Below are 18758 nucleotides of genomic sequence, written 5' to 3' on the forward strand. Positions count from 1 at the left end.
GCCAGAAGTCAGTTGTACGAGCAATCCTTACAGTTTGTTCTGCCTAGCATAGTGGCACTCAATTGTGAACTTGATTAATGCATCATACCTGTAAGTCATTTGACATTAGCACTTTGAGTTTTATTCTTTGTTGTTATTTTAAAAACAATGAATAGTAAGTTAACTACAGAACAATGAGGTTTTTTTGAAACATGGTGGAAACATGACCATAACAACAATGCCGTTTGTGATTTGTTCATGGAATATTTTCCAAATATTCAGCCTTCATCTCAATAAGTTATTCAAAAATTATTTAAGATTTAAAGAGACTGTGTAAGTAGTGGAGCTCCCTCATTCAGGCATGCAGAACTCTGTTACTACAGAAGAAAATCTTAATGCTGTTGAGCAATTTTTTGTGCAATCACTGACTAAATCTCACAGAAAAGTGTCCAAGGAGTATGGAATAGCAGAAAAAGGCCAAAAAAGGATTCTAAAAAAGCTGAAATTCTGAACATATAGGCCTAATTGTAGACGATCCAGACAGGTAAATTGAATTCTGAAAGCTGTACAGTCTGACAAGAAACCAACCCCAAGTTCAACAAAAGTATTCTTTGAGGTGACAAAGTTACTCTTAAGATGAGTGGAAGAGTGAACAGACACAACTGTTTCTACTGAGATTTCACAATGGAGGCAGAGTTAAACTCTTCTGGCAAGATTGCATGAGCAAGGATTTTCAGCATCGGGCTACTCATGTCTTTTTTTTAATGGTATTATCAATTCTGTAAATTACTTACATATGCTTCAAGAAGCGTTTTTAGGACTGGAAAATAGTCCACTTTTTGAACATACAAAGTCAATTAAGGAAAAGTTGATATGGCAACAAGATGGGGCACCCCTGCTTTATGGAATTATAGAGAGAGAGATTGTAAATGAAAACTTTAATGTATGGATTGGCAGACTGGTTACTGTTGAATGGTTTCCATGACCCTAGATATTGCAACAATGGACTTTTTAGTCAGAGGTACGTTAAAAAATGAGGTTTATACCATCAGAATTTATGATGTTGAGCATTTTAAGGAATGAATTCAATCAGAATCTGAAAATCTACAGTCCTGAAAGATTTGCGAGAAAATTTGTGAATCAGCATTGAAAAGACACATTGTTTGCTGAGGATAGCATGGAAATCACTTCAAACATCTTTTGTTGGTTCATTGACTCTTATTTCTGTGTTGATAATACATTTGTATTTTCATTTGTTTAGTATCATAGCACAAAATGCATTTTTGACAACTGACTTATAGTCCACCCTGTCCACCATGTCTGATCAGAATCATATCAATGTAACAAAAGTCAGATGGACTGAATATATCAGCTATAATCACAAAATGTGAGTCGTATATGATCTGAATCCAACAGTCGGCTGGGAATTGTTTTATGCACATGTTTACCTGGAAATGTGTTTCTGTTGCATGTCTACACTGCACAAACAAAAAAAGAATGATGAACAGCAACTATAAATTTTCAGAATAAACTCATTAAGTGAGAGAGGCTAAGTATGTTGCAAAATTTCTCTTCAAACTAGGAAACTGCATTTTACATGTAATATGCTGGTCACGGATGTGAGGAAGTGTGAAGGTGAGGTTGCAAAGGGAGGGAGGAAAATCTACTGTAAAAAGGGGAACACTTCTTCAGCAATAAAAGTGGGTATGTTTTAGTGAAGGAAAATCAGAAAATAATTAAAGTTGTTATAGGCATACAACCCCTATGCATTTTTTGACTTGCACGTAAATATGAATTTCAGTTCCAGCAGATCAGTTGTAGTGTATTTTAGAGATGGGTGATCTGCTCATGAACTGATTCAAAGAGCCACATCCTTCTAAGGAGTGAGTGATCGGTGAATTGGAAAAGAGAGCTGTAGTTCATCTGATCTGAAATGTCTCTGGCAACATAAGTGAGCAGAATGAAGATTCTGCCACAGACTGCTGCAGCAACACCCCATGCCACATGCTGAAGGAAACATTTCCCAAGCTGCAGAAAAATGTGCTGCAGACCATGTGCATGTATGGATCTTCATATCTTACTAATGTGAGCAGCTTTTCTTAGGCATGTAAGGGATATAAAATGAAAACAGATCAGTTTTTCAGAACGCTGCATGCTACTGGATGGGTAAGTCTCCCCTGACCCAGGGTTCTGGACAACTTTTATGAACTGTACCCCTTTTCCTAAACCTCACCAGTCCTTTTCCTTCACCTATCCTCTTTTCCCTTTAACCCTTCTACCATAAGAAGGAGCCAGTAGCTCCAAAAAATTGCAAAACCGTAATACCTTTTACATGTGTGTTCTCTTGTCACCGCACAGTGAGATTTTTTATCTATACAATTACCTACACTTTCAAAATTGATAATTTTTGTTAGAACATTGAAAGTGTGATGTATATTGAATGTGTCTACTTTTCTTATATGATGGCACAGGAAGTATGGCTTGTTGGCAAAGTCAATGTCAGTCACCAAATCCAAATGCTGATTGTCCAATATTTTGTTAGTCGTAGTGTTTTTCTTTTAATTATCACGGCAATGACCCATTCATACAAATAACACCATGTTGCATAATGATTGGCAGTCTCCAATAAACTGTAGGTTCTTGTGTAACAGGCTGGATAAGTTGGAGGCTGGTTAAGTCTTACCACAGTCCACAGGGCCTTGTCTAGAAACAAAAAATTGGATAGTTCAAACTAACCTTTGGACTGAAGATGGCTTTGTCTTCTATAATACTCAAATATTCTCTCTTTCCAAGTATCACCATTCAGTTATTAAATATTACATTTACACTGACTTGTAGCACATTTTGGTGCTGTTTAGGCACTCTCCAAGATTCAGACAGAACATTAAGTTTGATATATGACAAGTCAATTTTTGTGAGGTGTTGCAGTTAACAATTATACAGCCGCTACATACTCCTAGAAAGTATATTACAACTCATATTGTTTGCCCAAAATGTGCTAAGGAGAACATCATTGCTGTGTTTGATCCTTTGTGATTGACTAGTCCATCCACCATTCACCCATGACTTATCAATTCATTGGTGATGCCTGATTATGGAACTATAAACCCTCCAAAACTAGTTATGCAATAAAAAGATACATTACCTACAACTGAAATGGATATTTAATTAAATTATCATACTGTTTGGAGAAAAAGGTTCTTAGTTTATTGTCAACTACAATATAAAACAAAAACCTACAGAGATGAAAGAAGTAACACTCATTGACAATATATCTTGCATCTGAAAACTTTGAAGCACATTAAAACTCAAAACTGAACCTTTCCTATTTTTATTATTGACTGACTGGAAGGAAATTTCCATTCAGCAGTGGAGTGCAGGATATTACGTGTGCAGTATTAATCTGCAAGGAAATTTGAAACCAGTGAACACTCTAATATAAAGTGAAAGATTCATTCTAGAATAATACTCCTCCTCATAGCATTGCAACATGGGAGTGCCACTGTCAAACCTACATGTTGTAGAATAGGAAAAGCCTGAATATAATGAACTGGTAGTCCAATCATAATGCTTAAATGACTACTTTAAAATAACCTGACATGAAATAAGTAACTTCCTGACCAATTAAACCTGTGTGCCGGACTGAGAATTGAACTCAGAGAAGGAAGGTAGGAGATGAGGTACTGGCAGAAGTGAAGCTGTGAGGATGGGGCATGAGCCATGCTTGAGTAGCTCAGATGGTAGAGCACTTGTCTATGAAAGGCAAAGGTCTTGAGTTCAAGTCTTGGTCTGGCACACAGTTTTAATCTGCGAGGAAGTTTCATACCAGCACACGCTCCACTGAAGAGTGAAAATCTTGTTCTGGATGAAATAAGTAAGTAGTCACAAACATGTAGAATTATACAAAACATACCTAGATAGCTGATATATTATTTAATAGACTGCCCCTCTTCCTACACTTCCCAAATCACTATAAATTATGTGGGAGAAAGTATTTTCAGTGTATCATATATTAAGGTTTTGTACCATTCCATTTATGAATGGTGCATGGAAAGGACAACAGTTCAAGCTGTTACTGGCCTAATTCTGATGCGAATATAGGTATGTGATACAGGTTATTAATTTGATGGATAAGATTTCGTGCTCATAAGATGTATGGCTATAAAATAATGGGACTGACGTTATCACAGAGTAAGTATGCATGCACCAAAGATGAATGACCAATAACTGTGAAACATGAAACCTTCTCAGTCTAATATGACACCTCTGCTGTCTGTAGACAAATCAGTGTGAGTATGGCCTTCATTTGTGTGAGAGCTGTTTGCCAAAAAAATTGTAAGTGTAATAATAGAGCACACGAAACTTGGAAAAACTGCTACTGAAAGCTGTCTTTCACTAAAATAAATATGTGATGAAGACTGTTTATCACATACAAGAGTTTTTGAGTGGTTCGAGTGTTTCTAAGATGGCTGAGATGACACTGATAACACACACGCACGAGATGCCCTTCAACATAAAAAAGGATGAAAATATAAAAAGAAAGGTAGGTAATTTGAATCAATCTCACCTTGGTTGAGTATTTGATTGACTGCTGAAGCTGTAGGAATTGACAAAGAATGCATAAGGCAAATTTTAAACAACCAGTTTAGCATTAGAGAAGTGTGTGTAAAACTGGTGACAAAAACTCTCACGATTCAACAAAAAGAATCTTATGAAAATGTTTGTACTGACACTTTGAATACTACTGGAAATAATCATAACTTCTTGGAAAGAGTGATGACATGTGACAAATCTTGTTTCTTCATTTATAATTCAGAAAATTAAGTGCCAGTCCATTTACTGGAAGGGCCAACTTCACAAAGAGCGAGAAAAGCTCACATGAGCAAATCATGATTCAAAGCAATGATAAAACTGCCAAATTGTGGAACAAGTAATGGGTCCTGCATCAAGGCAATGCACCAACTCATGCCACATTGTTTGTTAAGAGGTTTTTAGTGATGTACAGCATCCCATTGTCAGACTACTCACCTTATTCACTTGACCTAGCACCATGTGACTTTTATCTATTCCCCAATGTCAAATCTACATGAAGAAGAATAAGATTTCAGTCTGCTGAAGCAGTGAAAGAAAATGTAGCATGTGTCATCAATGAGCTCACAGAGGACTACTTCTAGCACTGTTTCCATGAATGGAAAACTCACATGGAGTGTTTTCGGATAAAGGAGGGGAGTATATTGAGGGTGACAATAACTAAATATGTATATTTTTGAAATAAAATGTTTCTCAGCAAGAGTCCCATTATTTTATTGCCACATTGGATACAATGTGTATTTTCTTCAATCACTGAGGAGAATTTTATGATCAAGGGATTTGTGATAAAACTATTTAAGAGTGGAACTTATTGATTTGAAAATCATACAGAGAACCTAAGACATATTATGTCATGGTCATGATGATACTTAGCACTTTAACCTGAATGGTTGTATATCTTTGTACTCACTAACTTCAGTATATTCAGGATTTTCCTTCATCACAATAACACATATGATATATTTGTGTAATTTGAAGGCAGGCATAAGTGGCAATGGACTAAGCTGAACAAAAAATATGTTTCACACTGTGTTATGCAATGATATGTCATGTAGAAGGTGGTTTATGAGCTTTGTTATGTTGTTGGTTCAGAAGGAGCTTTTGGTGACACATAGTAATATATGCAAATAATGGACCTGCTGGGGTTCATGTACATATTACCTGGAGGTATCTGTTTACAGTTTTTCAGCTGATAGTTGTCTGATTGACATTACATTGTTCCGTTAGCATGAATGACTGGCATTCTCAAAGAATAATGCTCCACTTCTCATGGTGGACTGAAGTGGAGTTTTGGCTGCAAATTATGTAGTTTTAATTGTGTTAAACGCATTTATAGTTATAAATCAGGCTGAGGCAATATACATTGCAACCCTGTACTTGCTTTATGGCTCAGGAGAAATCCGGGCAGAAGCTAAATGTGTGAAGAACTGACTTATATGAAGTTTCTGATAAGAAAGATTCTGATAATTCATGAAATATTTCATAAAATGTAGCCCAACTCATATAAAATAGTTTGCACATATTTTGATTTTCAGCTGGGACTACAGGAAATAAATGTTGTGGTTATCTAGGGTGACTAGCATAAGTCACTATGTAGATGAATGGTTGAATATTTGCTTTGTGGTTAGAAATAAATGCATATTTCAAGGGATGTTGAGCATATTTAAATACATGCCAAATAAAATGATGAATTCCATGTAGATAGTGTTATATTTTGAAATATGTTGAAGACAATGGTTTACTGACATATAATCAATGTGGATTTAGAAAACATTGTTCTTGTGAAATACAACTAGCTCTTAACTCACACAAAGTGTTGAGTGCTATCAACAAATGATTTCAAGTTCATTCCATATTTTTAGATTTACAGAAGGCTTTTGACATATCACCTCACAAGTAGCTTGTAATCAAATTGCATGCTTATGGAATATCATCTCAGACACATAATTGGATTCATGATTTCCAGTCCTAGAGGTAACAGCTCATAGTAATTTATAGATTAAAATAGAAGTGATTTCTGGCACTCCACAAGGTAGTGTTATAAGCCCTCTGGTCTTCCTTATCTATATAAACAATGTAGGAGACAATCTAAGGAGCTGATTTAAGTTGTTTGCAGATGCTGCTGTCATTTATATTCTAGTAAAGTCATCAGAAGATCAAAATCAACTGAAAAACAATTTAGATATAATATTTGTATGGTGCAAAAATTGTCAATTGACCCTAAATAATGAAAAGTGCAATGTTGTCCATAGGAGTGCTCAATCAGTTAAACTTCAGCTACTTGATAAATCAATCAAATCTGAATTCAACTAAATATCTAGGAATTACAATGACACACAACTTAAAATGGAAAGAACACATACAAAATGTTGTGGGGAAGGCAAACCAAGGACTTCACTTTATTGGCAGAACACTTAGAAAGGGCAACACATCTACTAGAGAGACCGCATGAACTATGCTTGTCTGTCCTCTTTTGGAGGGCTTCTGGCTGGTGTCGGATCCTCAACAGATAGGATTAATGGAGTACATCGAGAAAGTTCAAACAATGGCAGCATATGTTGTACTACTGAGAAATAGGAGGGAGAGAGTGTCATGAACACAATACAGGATTTGGGGTGCACATAAATGAAACAAAGAAGTTTTTTATTGTGGTGGGATCTTCTCATGAAATTTCAATCACCAGTTTTCTTCTCTGAATCTGAAAGAATTTTTTTGTTGTCAACCTTCACAGAGAGAAATAATCATCATAATAAAATAAAGGAAATCAGAGCTCACATGGAAAGATATAGCTGTTCAGTTTTTATGTATGCTGTTTGGGAGTGGCATAACAGAGAATTATTGTGAAAGTGGTTTGATGAACCCTCTGCCAGGCACTTAGGTGTGATCTGCAGAGTAGCTATGTAGATATAGTAGACTGCTTCAATTGTAACTTAAAAAGATGAGGATCTAGTTTTTGTATTTTTTTAGTTCATTGAATTGTGTCTAGAGGGAGTATTCTTTGAACTACTATGTATTCTATCCCTGTGTTATTGGACAGTGAGGAAAAAAAGGAGGAAGGAAGACGATGGTTTAAAATTCCTTTGGTGATTGGAGATCATTAGAGACAGAAACAAAAGCTAGGGAAATCATACAAAACCAAAAGCTTGAAAGCCTGATAGTGACTTAAACTCTACTTCTTTGAGACCAGTGTATAAAATGCTATGCCACTTTGATCCATGCGAACAAAGAGTTAAATGAGTTTGCTGGCATAATTGTTGTTGCCATGGTAAGGATAAGATCATGATTACTCTGTAATTCCAACAGCAAACTGCTGCTTTCTGTTTATCATTGTAGAAAGTCAGTGTAAACCTCTTTATGGGATGTGGATAAGATATTTTATAATCTAAGAATATCATAATTTGTATCAAATCTGGGAAGTAAGAACAAGTTTCACAAACAAAATTCAGTCCTTAAAGTTAAAGGGAAGGTTATCTTCCTTCTTTTCATATTTTGTATCCTTGCTTTATATTTTTCGCATTCACTTCTTCTTCAGTTTTGATGGACCTAGTTTTACCTTGTTTCCACTTATGATAAATTAACAGCTCATGCATCAGCTGATTTATCTGCATTTTACTGAATATGAAGCTACCATTCATTTACTGGGGATACACACAAGACTTTGTTAGGAAAATTAACTTTCAAATGATACCGACTCTACTGCCTAGAGGAGAGAAAGGATGAAGAAGGATCACTTAGCTGTGCACATTTCATATGTTTATGTATCATGACTACAGGAATAACTTATTCTTTCTTCACCTGTAATGTTTTCAGATTATTATTCATATCTATATTTATTTATCAATAATGTATATGATATAGGTTTCATCAAGTATATACACATAACAAGTAAATATAAGTAGATATATTCATAAGTGACAAGTATACATAATGAATAACACAATAAACAATATTAATAAGTAGCTAAAGAAATAAATGGATTAAAAATGAATGATGTAATTTACTACCTATAGTAATATTCAGCTTCCCATTTAACTGAAAATAGTTGTCAAGCATATAAATTTTGCACATTGGTGTTAACTGACCTTTGCTACATTTCATTTTCATAATCATAATAACTTTTTTTTGGGAGATCCACTTTTTTTAAGCTGCCCATATCAGATTTTTCTTTAAAGAATTAGGGTCATTTATTATACAAGGTGGTTCTGTGATGATGTTATAAACTTTCAGGGCTGATGGACAATGGTAGATGTATAATTTTGAGGTAAGGGACCCTGGTCCGGAAACATCAGAATCGAAAGTTATAAGCAGTTATTGTTGTGATTCCTCTGACAGTGGAATACATGCACTGGTTCTGTTGTTGCTAAGATTGTAAGGTATGTCCTGGGGTGGTAGTATGGACCAAAACAAGAAAAAAATGTGTAGTAAACATAGACCCCAAATGTCGATAGCTCTTAAAGTATGCATTTTAAAAAACACAAAGAGCTTGCAGTAGAAGAGATGTGTTGCACAGTATTGAAGACAAACACATTCTTACTATCTTTCAAGACCATTTCAGTTACCTTTGAAATTGAAGATAATAGTGATACTGGTCTACAGTTTTCTGTTTTGCTCTAAATGTCAAAGGATAAGATCACATTTTACAGTAAGGTACAGTTGAAGATGGTGATTGTTTCCATCAGCATGACAATGTATCCTGTCATAAAGCAGTTGAGGCAATGGTTTTTGGGCAGTTCCTGAAATGTACTGGCCTGCCCAGTCCTGATTTGTGCACATTTGAGTTGAGTTAGAATGTCAACTTCACTTCATCCCCCAGTGTCTAACTTCACTATCCTCTTGATTTTGGCTCTAAGAACGGGCTGCCATTCCTCCACAGACATAAACACTTCATTGAAAGTGTCCCCTGCAGAGATCAAGGCATCATGAAGGTGAAGGTGGACACAGCCCATATTAATGTTCTGTAATAGGTATTTGGACACTTTTAATCTGATAGTGTATATCTGCATTGCATATTCATATGCTAAGCAGCCATACTCAGAAAGCATGCAGTCAGTTACATACAACATTACTGTATAAGGTCATTAGTGTTACACATATTAGTCATTAGGGGCCAGGTATAAGATCTGATATCCAAAAAGAAAGAGGAAATACTCAGCAATAGAGTGGTGAGTCAGTTTGTTCATATGCCTGTGTGAATGATCATTGAAATATCTTTTTAGTATAATTTGTATGTATATAATCAAAATATTTTGAGGACTTGTTCAATTTACCTGACCTGTTCATTTATGACATTTTAACTGTTTATTGAAAATAATACTCTGGTTAAGAAACTTGGTAGAACTATCATATTAATGTTAAATTGATAACCCAAACTTACATCTTTCATGACTTTCAGATAAGGAGCCCTCAGATAAATTTGCAGTTGGCAGAAAATTATTTTTGTATTAGAGTAAAGGATTTTAATTATTAGTTTAACATGCAAGTTAAAGCAAAGTATAAATATTTTCATGCAGGGGTGTTTAGCCGAATAATACTATAAGAAGTGAATAAAACAGTCTGAGCTTGAAAATTCTTCAATTATAGTAGAGCTTACCCTCCTATCAAAAATATATCCACTGGATGCATCATGAGCATATTTCCCTTCATGTAAAGGAAATGCTGCCAAATATGTTTTATTGTTGAGGAGTCTGCGGATGCCGCACTGTAAAGTTATTTCAGTTTGTATCTTTCTTTTTTAGCATGTTAACAGAATATGAATGTAAAAAAAAAAAAAAAAAAAAAAAAAATGTGATGTAAACAACAATATATCTGAAATGTTGCAGCTAATGAATTACTTAACATGTAAATATTATAACTGTGTCATTATCCAAAAGCATTTCCAGTTGAAATAGATAAAAATGCCACTTTGACACTGTGTAATAAGGCTTTGCATCTAAGATGTAGCTTTTACTGCAAAATTATTATGGCAAGGAATAAAATTTTGCATGCAAAAGAACAAGGTGAAAATTTCTCAGTTTTATATTGAAAACTTCTTTTTAGGTAAAAAAAAGTTCTTATTTCTCAATTTAGTTTCCTTTTAGATCATTGTTTCATCCCCATCATTCCAATGAGTAGGAACTGTGATTCTGATAGGTATGATCAATACCAATTTACTACTGCCATAGCATTTTTTTGCCTCAAAATATATACGCACACAATTTCCTTTGGATGTGGGAATGAGCAGAAGTCAGAGAATCCCAGTCTGGTGAATAGGTTAGATGTTCCAACAATTCATACTCCAAAATCTTTTGGTTTTCACATTGGTAAATCTTAAATTGTATACCACGGCATGTCCATATAGCTTGTAATAGTATCAAGTGTAGAAGTATGAAACTGGAATTTTGTTGCAATAATTACACATCTGTTGTTTGGAACTGACAAATAGTACTTTATTCAAAATCCTCTCCAGCACGCTGTGAATGCCAAGTCAAAAAAACAAGTTGAAGTGAACCAGTCAGTGGGCCATTTTTGCACATTTTCATATGAATTGAAGTGTTGTTCAGCAAGAGCATGCCCCAGTGATGCAAATAGATGATAATTGGACAGAGCAAAGGCTGGAAAATATGCCGAATGAATGCCTCGGTAGTTTCCCTGACCTGTTTTTCTGTGGGTAATTGGCGTTATCATGGAGCAGTATGACTTTGTGTTGCTTTTTTCCATATTCTGGTCATTTTTCACATAATCCTCAATTTAAACCAATCATTTGCTGTTGTTAGTGATCAGTGTTAATGATTGCACCAGGTTTCAGCAGCTCATAAATATGACACCCTTCTGATTCCACCAAACACAGAACATTGTCTTCTTTCCAAAGTGATTTGGTCTCGCAGTGGATGATGATGGTTTGCCTGGATTCACCCATGATTTATGATGCTTAGGATTCTCAAAAATATCCATTTTCCATCACCTGTCACTATTCAATGGAGAAACAACTTTCTTTTGTATCTGACGAGCAACATTTCACAAATGGTCTTTCGATCTGCTTGCTGTCTTTCGTTCAGTTCATGTGGAATCTATTTTCCCACTTTCTGCACCTTTCCCACAACTTTCAACCAAAGAGAAATGGCTTTCTGCATCACATTCAATTGTTCCACAAGTTCCTGTTGAGTTTGAGTGTCATATTCATCCAGTCACGCCTGCAATTCATTATCTTCAAACTTTTTCGGTTGTTTCCCACACTTGTCATTTCTCACATCAAAATCACCACTTTTGAATTTTTTGAACCACTTGAAACACTGTGTTTTCCCAAGATCATGTTCACCAAAAAGCTTTGACAAGTATCTGATGTGATTTTGCAGCAGTTTTCTTCAAATGATAACAGAAAACCACTACTGTCTGCAAATCGCAGTTCATGGGCACAAAGCGCGACATGTTTATGGGTCTGAAACAGATACTGATGTATGGTACTTGGATTACTTGTCGACATTCATCATCAGCTATTACAGGAAGCAGATGGTGCTGCACACACAGTATCACTGACCCCACACTGATGCCTAGCACCATCTATAGCAAAATTCCAGTTTCGTACTTCTACACCCGGTAATCTACAGACAAATAAAACTACTACCACTTCCAGCACCATCTTTGTAGATAAGTACATTGTCCTATCGGAAGATGATTTTCTTCTTTGTTTCTTTTGCAGTCATGGCCTCTACCTACACATTTTTTCATTTAGTTCATTCAGAAAAATTTCACAGTATTAAATAAAAATCATTTCAGATCCAAAAATTGGCCATGATCTTTCTTGTAGATAAAATATTTGCTACATCTCCTACTTCCAAGCCATCACCCATTACTTTGATTGCTGTTTCCTTTATAACACAACCCACTTCCACAGCGAACTTTCTAATGTACGATGTGCAGTGACAATTAACTTAGAGGTAGCTGGTTTGAATCTTGCTGATAGAAGAAATGTTCAGCATCAGTATTGGGGAAAAGAAGTGGTAGTGTAAGGTTCCAGATCATCAAAATTTGTCTCAATATCCTGGATTAATTTACAAATCTCTTCACAGGGTCTCATGAAGTGAGGGTGTGTGACTTGTCAGCCAGACAGGGACACCAGGCCCTGCAGTTCCTTTGATGTTATTCAAGAAGAGTAGACCACGTGCCAGCAATGGATTTTACCTTTTGCCTTCTCTCATTTTCACACTATGCACATGCATGCATGTGTGTGTATACACACACACACACACACACACACACACACACACACACAGACAGACACACACACACAAAAAACATTCATTGACAAACAACAGATACATCTGAGACACAATTCTCATACACCCCATGTGTGCAAAGGGAAAAACTCCTTCCATATTAGGTGCTGGACAATGGAATGAGGTCTACCACCCAACAATTCTGTAAGAATCTTTCACTTTCCTTTTACAGTACATGAAGTGATGGACCCATGTATCATCTGCAGCAATAAATCATTGTACAAAATCAGTTAGATAAAATGCACAAAACAAAGAATTTCACTATGGTGCAGTATTTCAGTTTATTCATTTATATGCAATATGCACAACAAATTTATATTAAAAAGCATGTAAAAGAATTCTATTCTGCTTATGTATCAACATTTATCTTTTATTACTGCACAGAATGTACCAAAATTTAAAAAAAAAATTAATGGTAGCAACACTATCTCTGAGGCAGGCTGAGCAACTTTTTTCTTGTGCTCATATAAGCTCAAATGTGTTTCATTTTCTTTTCTCCATCACTTAATATATATGCTCACTTCTTACTAGTAAACTCTGAACCAGGCCAGGCATGGTTGGACTTTTAACAATTAATAGAACTCTATTCATTAACCTATTGCCAAGCAGACACTGTAGATGAGGAATTTATTTTAAAATATGCAGTGCTAGATCTTAAAATTAAAACAGATAGTAAATAATGAAATTTTATTTATCATATGTATAAAATGAAAAAAAGGATAAATGATTAAATTTGTATGTCATTTTGGGGTGTACATGTTATGAAATTTACCACCTTTAGCAACGACAACAACAACAACAGCTTCAACCCAACCGGGCACCAAATTAAACTGAACCTGGATCACAGAAACTGCTACATAATTCCATGGAGCTTTAACTCTACGCCAGCATAGCGGCTCATAAGTGGTGATGCATCAGTCTCTCAGCAAGCCATGACCATATGTTCTCAGAATGTGACAGATATGAAGGATGTGCCAGCCAGGGCAACAGTCAAACAGCCTCTTATTGAGGTAGGTCAGATTAGCACAGGCAACATGTTGACTTGCATCATTTTGTTGAAAGACAGACTTATGAAAACCTCAAAGATAGGGCACAGAAATGTAATGGATGCTGTACAAATTAAAGACTACGTGTACCAGAGGTGACTGTGTTATGTACCTGATGGGATTCCATACCCCACACGAGTTGCGGGGCTTGTATGACAATATCAAATGCAGTCTGGCAGTAGTCAATCTTCTTGAAGCTCCACACAGGGATACGTAAAACCTGATGCTGCACTCAGAACCAGATCTCTTCTGGATAGACAACATGGTGACACTCTTGCATCCAGAACTGTAATTTGGTGCATCACTGTTGATGCACTTCTCTCAATAGCTGTGTTAAGGTAAGCTGCAAAAATGTTTCACACACAGACCGTCCATGGTACTCCAGACATGATCACATTGTCTATGTAGATCTTTGTCTTGCTGCAAATTGTCCCATTTCATGAATCATGGTACATGACTTCACTGTACGAATCTGCACACTCGAGTCAACAATATGTTTGTCTTCTCAAGGATTAATCATGTGCTGTCACTGAGATCCTGCCTGACATGGAGTATTGCCCTCCCTAACACATCAGTTCAATTTTTGCATCACAGTTGTGAGATTCTGACTAATATGACCAGCAATATCCTGGAACACGCAAGCATAGCCTTAATATGTCACAGTCCTGCCACTATCAAATTTTGACAAGAGCTGGTAGATATTTTGCCTTCTTGTGTGGGTCATTACATGACCTTCTCACAACCAATATTCAAATGTGACATCTAAATTAGAAATCTGCTGCATACATAAAGAATACATACATAAAGAATGTAAACATCATTAGTCCTACCCACTTTATGGGGTTCTGTTTAAATATGAATCATTTGCACACTCCAGCATGCAGTGTGCTTCATGCCAACCTGACATTTGAAGAATGCCATATTCATGGTATTGTAAATTTAATATCGAGTGGTGTATAATCAGCAGACAATGAATTAGTGAAACACAGCTAGTGGTATGTTTCTCCTTCTCTTGCCTTGATGATGGCAACAGCACAAGACACTGAAGTAATTGGGGAGCCATCCTGATTCATGATTGTTCAGCTGCTGTCCATAACTCATAGAAATTAATCACAGCTAGTTCAAAGGGGCAAGGATATTGTTCAGTGGTGTTCCAGATGTGCTCAACAGAACTGAAGACGTGTGACTGGAGGGTCACAGACACGCCCCATTTATTTACAGAATATTCCTCTAATTATTATGATATTTTGGAAACAATGGGCTTGTGCATTATCTGGATGAAGGTATAGATTGCCACCATCTTATTGTGATAGGCAAGCAGATGCAAACAGTTAGATAGTACATTTTTTAATAGTTCACATGCAAGAGATGATGGCTGACATGTCAGTGGCTTCAAGATTAACTTTTGCAAGATCAACAAAGCTGAAAGTGGTGTAAAATCTGATGTTTCCTTAAACATAGTAAATCATAAAAATTGCTCCATGATGAAACAAAATGAATTCATTAAGAATGATAAAACACAAAAATTGTTCTATGATTAAGTAAAATGAGTTTAACATACCTTCTCACTTTCATCATACTTTGTTCTCATCATTACTTGCCACACAACAAGGCTTCTCTGAGCTGAAGTGTAGAAGAGTTCTCTTTCCTTCACTACAAACCTTCAAAAAAGAATAAAATCATATTAAAATATTTATTTTTATTTATTACTGGTCCATCTTTAAGCAACTTCATGTAATTAGTATCATTAGTAATTTTTAAAAATTACTTTGAGGGTTGTCAATTTAACCCTTTGACTGCTGGAGGCACACTATCTGCTTGGCACGCTGAAGCACTGCGGCCTGCACTGTCATCCCTATACGTACGCTAATGTGCCTGACCCTCGAGCTGCCGCCTGGGGCAGAGTGCCCCTCACTGCCCCACCTGCCCTGTGCTGAATATTTCTGCAGTGACTGCGACTCCACATGAAATATTGTGTCCTCTCACGGCTGATACAGAATACTCGTAAATGCTCTCACTACGTAGTTCCCCTGCAGGTGAATTACTACAGAATCAAACTGTCTGGTAAAACTATTTTCCATCATCAAGAATGATATCTTGCTTGTAGTTTTCTTGCACTATTTTTGTAGATTATGCCGAAAGTGACGTGATTCGTTAGCTTTACATCAATAGTTTATTGTTCTTTCTTGGATACCCTTTTATAATGTCTGCATTTATCTATGCGTTCCTCACTGTACTAACTCAAGAAAGAATAAAATAAGCCATAGATTATAGATTACTGTACATTATTTTTGTTGTTCAGAACATTGTATTACATCATTTATAGGAGAAAGAGACATACAGATCATCTTCCATATCGCACTACAACATCGGAATTTACTGTGAGCAACGTCGTTAAATTCGTATTCTGGTATGATAAGAAATTTCACATGGCCTACTGTTTGTATCGCTGAATTGCCCAACACTTGTTGCACTTTGTAATTACCCGATTATGCATAATTTTGTTTCTTTGACAAAATTTGTACAATACTTGTGATTGTTACACGTAAGTATTCAACAGATTTTCCAACATTTGAAAGCTGTGAAATCTCTGTCTTTTTGTTAGCACATTAAATTCACTTATAGAGAAAATTCAAAGTCATGAACTGTAAATTTAGACGTTACTTTTACCCTTTGTGAAAATGTTTCCCATCTTTCTTTTTGATCCGGGCTTTGGACCAGCACTGACAAATTTAAAAACATTTTTATTTTGTTTTTCCCTTTTTATAATTTTTTTTCGTTTTCGAAGTTTTTTTTTCTAATAGCATTATTGTATTCGTTCTATGTTGCAATTAGTAATCCTGTTTTGTGTGTTATTTTTCAAAACAGGGTACGACACACAATGGTACCTTGCATGTTTTACATTCGTACCTGCTTTCTCAGTGCACTTTTTGTTTCCAGCAAACAATGCATCTAAGTGTTAGCGCACTTTTCTTGGATTGCTCACTTGTTATAATGTCTGGAAAATGCCTTCCCACAAATCTTAGAGGGTCATCATCAGAACACCTTTCTCTGCCAGCTTTTCTGCGCTCTAACTCATACTAACCAGTGACAGATGAAACTCTGCTATCATCATTTTACGACCTATTAGTGATCTGTGTAGGACATGAGCATTTAAAACACACAGCTCTAGAACGTGAAAAAAGAACTTTTTATACCACTTCATTGTTTTCCATATACATCCGACAGAGCTAAGCAGCATATCAGAATGGTCAACTGCTCCCATATTCAAGTTATAATCTACAATGCTTTGTGGTTTCTTAATTTTTTCTCCAGTATTCCTGTCAATCTTTCCTGTGTCAGCCATTTCTGTGGTGTTACATGTGGTCAACATCCACACTTCCCTTTTGTCACACCACTTTATAGCAAGCATTGTATCATTACACATAAATTGAATATCTCCACGTTTCAGTTTCTTCTAAAGTTTCAGCATGTTGCGTCTGTTCTTACAGATAGTACAACATGCATTGGTCCCATGTCTGTGAAGCCAGGCAAACAAGTCTCAGCTTGAGTACCAGTTATCTATGTAGAGGGTATATCCAGGTTCTAAATAGGGCTTCATAAGTGTAGCCACTATGTCACCACTTTTCCCCAAATTGTGGAACTCAGTTTCTGTTGATGCCCCTGTATAAACAATGAAATCCAAGACATAGCCAGTCTTACAATCACATAACACAATTTTTTTATACCGAATCTACTCCGTTTCAATGGAATGAATTGTCCGAAAGATAAGCGTCCTTTGAATAATAACAAACTTTCATCAATACAGAGTTTCTGATGTGGATTAAATTCACAATGGAAAGCTGTACGAACTTTATTGACAATGTTCCTAGTTTTGAATAATCTGTCTCCTCCAGTATTGGCAGAGTTGTCACTGAAATGTAACATTCTCATAAGTAACAAAAAGCGGTCTCTTGACATGAGTTCACTAAAAATTGGCGTATTTAGAAGAACATCTCTGGTCCAGTATTCGCTAATTTTCAGTTTTTTCATGCGAGGCATCAGAAGACAAACAGCTATGGAACAATACATTTCTTCATATCCAGTATCTTTCCAGTTTGAGATTCAAGAATGCACTGATTCGTGAGTATTCTCCTTGGTGAATAAATAAAACCGATTCATTTCATCAGCTATATATATCATCAGTTCTTGTGTGAAGAATAACATGAAAACTGACAGAATACTTGACTCATTCCCTATTTGACACACATGTCCTGACAGCATATCATCAAATGCGTGATTAACTGGCTGAAAACCATTTTCTTTCCAGTCAAATATATCACTAAGATGTGCTTTTTTCGTAGGTGTTTCACTATCACTTTAGGATTCTTCAGATTCAGAACAACTAACATCTCCTGTTGAAACATGAGACTGCTTTGACAGCCCTGCTGATGTGGACGGTTTATGAATAAAGCTTTCGGACTCTGTGGAAGAGCTATCACTTTCATCAAAATCAAGTAGTTCACCCTCACTGTCGCTCCTCGTAAGAATCTCCATGATTTCTTCCTCAGTGCAACCACGACGTCTCGCCATTTTCCTTGTAAAATACAGGACATGAAGAACAGTGGCCAGCAGCAGTGGCCATGCGGTTCTAGGCACTTCAGTCCCAAACCGCAGGACTGCTATGGTTGCAGGTTCGAATCCTGTCTCGGGCAAGGATGTGTGTGATGTCCTTAGGTTAGTTAGGTTTAAGTAGTTCTAAGTTCTATGGGACTGATGACTTAAGATGTTAAGTCCCATTGTGCTCAGAGCCATTTTTTTTAAGAACACTGATGTAAATTCCGATGAACAGTGAACTGTAGTGCAAAGCCTAGGCTCACAACAGACAAGCTAGTGGCCAGAACTGTGAAAG

At 36.2% G+C, this 18758-nt stretch overlaps 1 protein-coding gene across 1 annotated transcript in view; it reads right to left on the reverse strand.

Moving 5' to 3' along the window:
* The window catches only part of LOC126456045 (anoctamin-4-like), a 204925-nt gene that overhangs the window by 91707 nt on the left and 94460 nt on the right, over positions 1-18758 (reverse strand). The window contains exons 8-9 of the mRNA XM_050091800.1: positions 15429-15528; positions 10160-10267 (exon numbers count right to left, since the gene is read on the reverse strand). Of these exons, the coding sequence (XP_049947757.1) occupies positions 10160-10267; positions 15429-15528 (208 nt within the window). The remainder of the gene's footprint in view (positions 1-10159; positions 10268-15428; positions 15529-18758) is intronic.

Source organism: Schistocerca serialis, chromosome 2 (genome assembly GCF_023864345.2).
Source record: "Schistocerca serialis cubense isolate TAMUIC-IGC-003099 chromosome 2, iqSchSeri2.2, whole genome shotgun sequence".
In the NCBI taxonomy this organism is placed as follows: Eukaryota; Metazoa; Arthropoda; class Insecta; order Orthoptera; family Acrididae; genus Schistocerca; species Schistocerca serialis.